This window comes from Dioscorea cayenensis, chromosome 5, assembly GCF_009730915.1.
Source record: "Dioscorea cayenensis subsp. rotundata cultivar TDr96_F1 chromosome 5, TDr96_F1_v2_PseudoChromosome.rev07_lg8_w22 25.fasta, whole genome shotgun sequence".
NCBI classification, from domain to species: domain Eukaryota; kingdom Viridiplantae; phylum Streptophyta; class Magnoliopsida; order Dioscoreales; family Dioscoreaceae; genus Dioscorea; species Dioscorea cayenensis.
In genome coordinates this window covers 17,873,310-17,880,713 of record NC_052475.1, presented here as the reverse complement: position 1 = coordinate 17,880,713, position 7,404 = coordinate 17,873,310, and the positions used below count along the sequence as shown (strand labels likewise).

The 7,404-nt window shown below is 35.8% G+C and overlaps 1 protein-coding gene across 2 annotated transcripts; it reads right to left on the bottom strand.

Moving 5' to 3' along the window:
- Nucleotides 1-2,220: 2,220 nt before the first annotated feature.
- Nucleotides 2,221-3,984, bottom strand: LOC120259859 (carboxymethylenebutenolidase homolog). Of its 2 annotated transcripts, XM_039267313.1 has the most exons (4): nt 3,791-3,984; nt 3,310-3,321; nt 3,006-3,239; nt 2,221-2,919 (listed from the first exon to the last, which is right to left on the bottom strand). In XM_039267313.1, exons 1-4 carry the CDS (start codon nt 3,862-3,864, stop codon nt 2,382-2,384), a joined length of 858 nt encoding a protein of 285 aa, XP_039123247.1. In that variant the 5' UTR covers nt 3,865-3,984; the 3' UTR covers nt 2,221-2,381. The 2 variants fall into 2 exon arrangements, with proteins under 2 accessions (XP_039123247.1, XP_039123246.1); XM_039267312.1 differs by having other exon boundaries at nt 3,006-3,310.
- Between the last annotated feature and the right edge of the window lie 3,420 nt (nt 3,985-7,404).

Genomic DNA, 7,404 nt, shown 5'->3' with positions numbered 1-7,404 from the left:
TTACTGCAGCCGCTGCAGATTCTAGGGAAATTTTGGCACTCTGTGTCAATGGATTTTATCACTGGCCTGCCACCATCAGGAGGGAAAACAACGATCATGGTCGTTGTTGATCAGTTGTCTAAACAGGGGCATTTCTCCACCTTGGGACCGACTTTCACTGCACCACAGGTGGCTGAGTTATTAGTTCGTGATGTGATCAAGCTGCATGGTCCTTCGGCACAGATCATCTCTGATCGAGACCCTATCTTCATGAGCAATTTCTGGCGGGAATTGTTCAAGCTCCAAGAAATAATGCTCATCACAAGTAGCGGGTACCATCCACAAATCGACGGCCAAACGAAGGTTTTAAATCGATATCTGGAGGACTATTTGAGGTGTTTCATCTCCGATCATCCCCGACAGTGGACCACATATTTACACTGGGCGGAGTGGCATTATAACTCATCATGACATTCGGCGATTAGAATGACTCCGTATAAAGCTGTATTTGGGCAAGAGCCACCTTCATTGCAAGATTACTTGATCGGGACTTCTTCTGTTGCAACGGTGGATGAGCTTCTCTCAGAGCGGATTGAGATACTCTCAGTTTTATGGGAGAATTTGAAACGCGCTCAAGCGCAGATGTGCAGCCAAGCCAATGCCAAACAGACAGATGTCCAGTTCAAACAAGGTGACTTGGTGCTATTAAGGTTGCAACCATGCCGCCAAACTTCCGTTGCAAGGCGTAGTTCACATAAGCTGCCCAAAAGGTTTTACAGGCCATTTCAAATTATTGAGAGAATTGGCGCGGTCGCATGCTGATTGCAGCTTCCTCAGTCCACCAAGTTACACAATATATTTCATGTTTCCAAATTAAAAAAAGTTCGTTGGGGACCCCAGCAAGGAGATTCATCCGTTACTAGACCAATTCATAGATCAGCATCCGTTGAGGATCCCAGAATCAGTACTGAAGTAGCGCAAGATTGTAAAATCCTGACGAGTGTTCCAGGAGGTATTAATTCAATGGAAGGATCAATTAGCAGAAGATGCCACATGGGAGGACTAAGAAGATTTATGTTTGACTTTTCCAGGTTTCATCCTTGAGGACAAGGATGCTGAAAAAGAGGGGGAAATTGTTGCAGGGGGTTCACTCAAGGAAGTAATTAGGAGAAACCAGTGAGAAGGAACCAAGGGATACACAATAACAAATTCAATGACTATGTTATGTGAGATATAATTCAATGAGAATTGGTTGTAATTGAATGAATGATTGTAATTTCTCAGTAGCTGTAGTTTTACAATAGTATTACAATGGGGGAGAGTGTCCTGGCACATCATGTGTTTGATGATATGCCGGGCTGGAGAATTAGTTACAATTTGTGAAGTTTTTCTGTAACCAACTATATAAGTGAATGGGTAATGAGAAGAACGGCATCTTGGCCATATTTCTAGAAAACTCTCTTGCCTCTCTTTGTCTATCTTTCATCTTTTCCTCTGATCTTCCTATTCTCCCCTTCCTTTCTCTGTTTTTTTTTCCTTCTTCGATTTCCTGATCAGTGAATTTAGCATCACATTTTCTAAAGAGTACGTATTTCTATGAGAGTTAAAACTGTCAAAACAAATGAATAATTTCTCACATTACAACATACTCACAATCTTCAAATCATAATATGATAATAACCAATATTTGTACATAACCCCAAACACTTATTAGAGTAATTAGTAATCCTCCTGGTAATTTGAAAAATATGGATTCGAATATATAAACTTGAGTTTCTTATCTTATCACTTTAAGCTTTTAGATTAAATTAGACCTAGAGAATATACTTACTTGTTCACATCTAACACGGTATCGGATTTTAGTTTGTTTGGTTTATTTGCAGCATGGCTAATTACAATAGAATATTAGGTATCAGGAAGGCATGTTAGTTTGAAGTAATTATTAGTCACATATATGTTAATTTGAAAAAAATGAATTTGAATATAGAAGTCTTGGTTTATAATCCTAGTAGGTTAAGCTTTTGGGTTAAATTAAACCTATTAATAAATGGTTGGTTTGCATCTAACATAATATCAAATCCTAATTTGTCTACAACAGCTTCAGTGGATTTGAATACATATGTCCAGATTTCTCATCCTATCATCTTTAAGCTTTTGACTTTGAATTAGCAGTGATTGTTGTGTGTTGTGATTTGCTTCTCTAAAGAACCAATATCCTCATTGACATTAATTGTCCGCAAATAACAAAAAAATTTCTTCTATGCAATATAATACAACTCCTTAGACAGTAATAATATTGGTGCATTAATCCAGAAATCATGAACAGAAACACACACAAACTAGAAATAAGAAATTCTAACAAACAAGACCTTTGTACATCTTTGTCTACAATTCGATCAAATTTAGTGAACAAGGTCCTTGCTCAAAACCAGGCTATCATTCAGCCAAGATCTCATAAGACCAAATGCATCTTCTGCATCCTCATCTTCTTCTAGAGACCCTGGCCGGTGAGCGAACCCATGCCCTCGACCATTGTATATAACCATTTTCGAACCTTTTATAATCTTCTCTAGCTCTCTTAGTTGGCTGACAGGACAAAGATGATCGCCATCCCCACATACAAACAATACGGGAACTTTGATGTCCTTAGCTACACTTGTGTCGATGCGTGTACCATAAAAGCAGACACCAGTGCCAAAAATTCCCTGCTTATCTTGAGCCAATGTGTTGATCAGACATCCACCTCCGTAGCAGAAACCGATAATGCCGAGCTTATTTGAAAATCCTGCTGCAGTGAACTCATCAGCCAACCATTTTGCGGCCATATTGATGTCTCTTGCAATTCTTTCCGGTGGTTGCTTTGCTAACCATTGTTCAAAATCTGTCATAGGTTGGTCGATCTTCCTTGGATTCCCTCGAAACATATCCGGGACAAGAACACTAGAATGAAAATAAATACGCAAAGTTTCATGACATCGAAACAAAGCAACAATTGGACAAAAAATTTGCAAGGAAGAGAAATATACTTATAACCACTGCAAGCTACTCGATAAGCAAAATCCCTTGTCGCAGAATCCTCAAACCCGAAAACATCAGATAAAAGCAACAAACCAGTGCCGTTATTGTTCTTGATGGCCTTGAGCAAATAAGCATGGATACTTTCTTCACCGTCTTCTATGACAATCTCAGCTCCATTCACAAGTTCACATGCTTCATCATCATCATTATCCCCAACAACATTATCTTCAAACTGCACTTTGCTGCATAGAACTCTGCCGGTTGATTTTTCGGTATGAAACAAGCACGTCTGATTATACAATATGCACTTACCCTGGACCGAAACTGAAATTGTTACAGTCAGAAGATGCACATATGTTTTCAATATAATAGTTCTATACAAAGAAACAATAGGCCAAGGTTATCTTTGTCAAGCATAAGACATTTTGATTCATAGATTCCATGAAGAGGAATCAAACCATTGAAGCATAACAACATCATGTTCCCTTTTCCCATTCAATTTTTCCATGTAAGCTTGATTTTAAGGGGATTGCTACCCAAAAAAAGAAGGAAAAAAAAAAATCACAACTAAATTCCAAATCAAGAAAAACAGATAAAACCATGTGACTATACAATTCTTTCACATGAAGCAATACACCAAGGAAAGAACAACAACCAAAAAAAGTCTAGATATGAAGTAGGAGAAGCACATATAAGAGTAGAATAGTTAATCAAAACAGAGAACAAAGAGAAAGACTAGAAGAAACATGGAGCTAATTAGAGAGAATTAAAGTTCAGAGTTTGGATTGGTTACAGAGAAGTTGAGTGCACTGTGGCAAAGGCGAGCTGGTGGTGTTGGGCGTGTGATGTGCAGTGGAGCTGCTGCATAGAAGAAGAGGGTAGAGGAGGAAGACGCCATTGCTTATTAATTAAGTCATTTTTCTTTGCTGAGACCGAATATTTGAATAAAAAAAAGAAGCAACAGAATGGCTCACTGGAGTCACAGAGGAGGAATGTAAACCTCCAGTTCAGATTTTCAAGATTGGACTTGACCCCACCACCTCAGGCGTTCTCTTCCAGGCTTCTTAGATTTTTTCTCTTTTTTTTTATTTTCTTAAAATTTTTTATTTTTTAAGCCACAGTTGGGGGCCTCATGAATATGTTCTCTTGGCCCCTTGGGTATCAAGGGCCTTTTGATCCATTGGTATTAATAGTCATGTGTCTTGTAACTAATTTTGTAACTAATATAGAATTAAATTCCACATGGCCGGCCGAAGATGAGAACATGGGGAATATTTAAAAAATCTCACACGCCGTTAACAAATTCCACGTGAGTTGGGATATTCATTGCCTGATAGAAAGACTAGTAAAAATTAATATATAAGTTCAAATAGTAGAAGATTGAGTCATTTAAATAAATAGTTTTAAAATTCAAAGCTTTATATATATATATATATATATATGTAAAAGACACCGATTAACCACAATCTATTTCTTTACAAGACTTTGAGTATTTAATCGAGACTAATTTAAAACCTAAGTCTCTAGAAAATTAATGGATAAAAAAAACTATAAAAGAAAAAAAATAGTGCAATTTGATTTTCATTGGATCCCACCTATAATTTCAATTATCTTTTTTCTAAGAGTTGAGTGGGCTGAAATTTAATGGTTGTTTTATTATGGCCCAAAGGCCATAGTGATTTTTATAAAATTTCTGTTTTTTATATTAATGTATAAAATACAAATGACAAAATTAAAAAAAAAAAATCTCTAATCAATTTTAAGATACAGACATAACAAGAAGATATCACCATTATAATGATTCAGCACCACATTGTGTATGCGAAGTGTTGTTTGATATAGACCAGATTGCCACAGAGTGTGCTAAGGTTTAGTAGGTTGGTACCTCATAATTTTTTTATTTTACCTTTGGGTTTAGGTTAAGGCCAGACATTGTAGCTCTCACATTGGGTATGGTCAAGGTGGGTAATAATACTGCTTTGGGCATGGCTTCACATAATATGGGTTATGCATGACACAAGCCAAATGCTACAGTGGCTCAACCCCCATCTTATGCTTTTTATCCAAAAAACCATCTTATGCTATGTTAAAGTTTGGTAGTCTACATGATATGCCAATAGAAGACCTGTTTATGGTTGTGCAGCTCAAACATGTGGGTTGTGTCTTCATGGCCTTAGTTTGGCAACAAAAGTTTATGAGCTTACAGCCTACCAAATAATTTACTCTAAGAACTTGAATGAAACATTTATTTTATTAACAAAATTATATGAACAAATAACAGAGACATCTCATTTAACAAAAATAATATTTTCGGAAAATTAAAAAGTGAATATTTATAAAAGCAAAAAATACAAATTCTATCATAATAATTGTCAAGATTTCCTGAATTCTATCAAAATAATTGTGCTTATTTTATTTCAATAATTAGAGTTAGAATATCAAATAGTGCAATTTGGTTTTCATTTGAACCCACGTAAAATCTCAATCTTTTCTATAGTGAATTTTTTTTTAAAATTCATATATATACACAAATGATAAAATTATGAAGAAAAAAAACACTTTATTTATTTTGAATAAATAAATTCGGAAAACAATACATGTAAAGTTAACAGCAATTCAATCTACATAATTAAATAGACAAAAATACATTACAATAAATTATTAATCAGTATTAAAATACTGGTACGTATAGTTGAAACAATGAAAGATACATAAAACAAGAAGATATAACCATTATATGATCATTCAACAACATGTCATATATGCGTTCCATTTGTTGTTGGTGAGATTATTTTGCGTTTTTTTATTTATTATTTGTTTTATTTTGTCAAATGAGCTATCAGGTTCTAAAAAAGACAAGGGAATGCACAAACTTAAACAGAAAAAGTGGGAATGGGGCCTGAGCACATGATGTGAGTGCTACACCACCCGCACACAACCACTACTCATATTCTTAAAAATATACCAAAAAATTTTAACAAAATTAAGATATCAATAGACCACTTTGTTTTATATATAAATTATGTAACATATGTCCTAATCGAACCCAAATCCTAAATTAATAATAAAAAAATTTAAATCATGGATATGTTTAGAATTAAATTTAAAAGTCCTAATCTTAATCTTAATTGATTATTTGGTTGTCTTGGACTAGAATGCATATCCCGAGGCATAAATACAAATTACAAAATCGCCTCTGAGAATTTATCTTGAGGCATAAATGCAAATTTCAAAATTGCCCTTAAAAACACATATCTCGAGGTAATCTCGAAATCTTAGGATAGCCCGAATACAAATCCCAAGGCGATCCTAGATTTTATATCGCATGAGAACATATCTTGAGGCAACTTGAGAAAGTGCAAATCTCGAAGCGGCCAAACACATATCCCGAGGTAGATTGGGTTAATTAAAAAAATTTTAAAAAAATTTCAAATTTCAAATTTTTAAATTTAAAATTTGAAATTAAAAAAAATAAATTAAAATTAAATTTCAAATTTCAAATTTGAAATTAATTAAAATTTAAATTGAAAATTCTAAATTAATTAAAATTTAAATCTGATTTTATTCATGATTTGGCGGAAGTGGTTGGGGTCGAGGATAAGGACAAACAAAAACCCTTTAAAAAGAGATAAGATGATCAAGGAAAAGGGAGAAGAATTTGGAGAGGGAAAAAAAATTAAGAGCTGAAAAAAAAAAAGAGAAGTAGAAGGTGTGGACATCTCTCTCCTCATACTCACATATATATCTAAAAAAAGATATATATATATATATATATATAAAGAAATCGCTGCCGCTGCTGCCTATTGGCTTGTCGTCGCTGATCACCGCCATTGCTGCCTCTGTTGCCGGCTATTGTCTGCCATCGCTTACGGTTGCCACTACTGTTGCTCACTGCTGCCCGCTGCCTCTATGACCTGCTGCTTGCCGTGTTTGTCGTTGCTTGAGTGGCTGAGATAATGCCATCAAGCAAGCTCAATGCTTTCGTTGTCGTCGTTGTCACCGCTTGATAAGGTTGTTGTCGCTGTTACCCTGCTGCCACCGATCATTGACCAAATGGAGTCCCTTCCAATGTCTTCGCCTCTGTTGAGCGAGTTCCCTTTGATCGACGTAAAGCAATCGAGGCATCTGTGGAGGAATACGATGCTGCACCTTCCAGATCGCGCCCTGGATCCATTGTTGCTGCTGTGGATTCTGATGAGGATGATGATAACGCTGGAAGGGTGGAAAGGAGAGTAAAGCTGTGGAGGATGAGAAGAAGATCAAGCAATGGAAGCCGAAGAAACCTAAGGTCTCTATTGCGGAAGCCACGTCCAAAATCGATGCTATGAATCTTTTCGTATTCCTTGTTGATGTCTTGGCTTCGTATGGATCGCAGACGAATATCCAGCTGATAAGATTTGCTGATTA

Bases quoted from the DNA above. Each gene is read 5' to 3' on its own strand.
- LOC120259859 (XM_039267312.1), bottom strand. From the start codon at position 3,895: ATGGCGTCTTCCTCCTCTACCCTCTTCTTCTATGCAGCAGCTCCACTG. The intron at 3,311-3,790 runs GTAACCAATCCA...GTTTCGGTCCAG, and splicing joins ACAGTGCACTCAACTTCTCT to GGTAAGTGCATATTGTATAA. The intron at 2,920-3,005 runs GTATATTTCTCT...TTTTCATTCTAG, and splicing joins GTAGCTTGCAGTGGTTATAA to TGTTCTTGTCCCGGATATGT.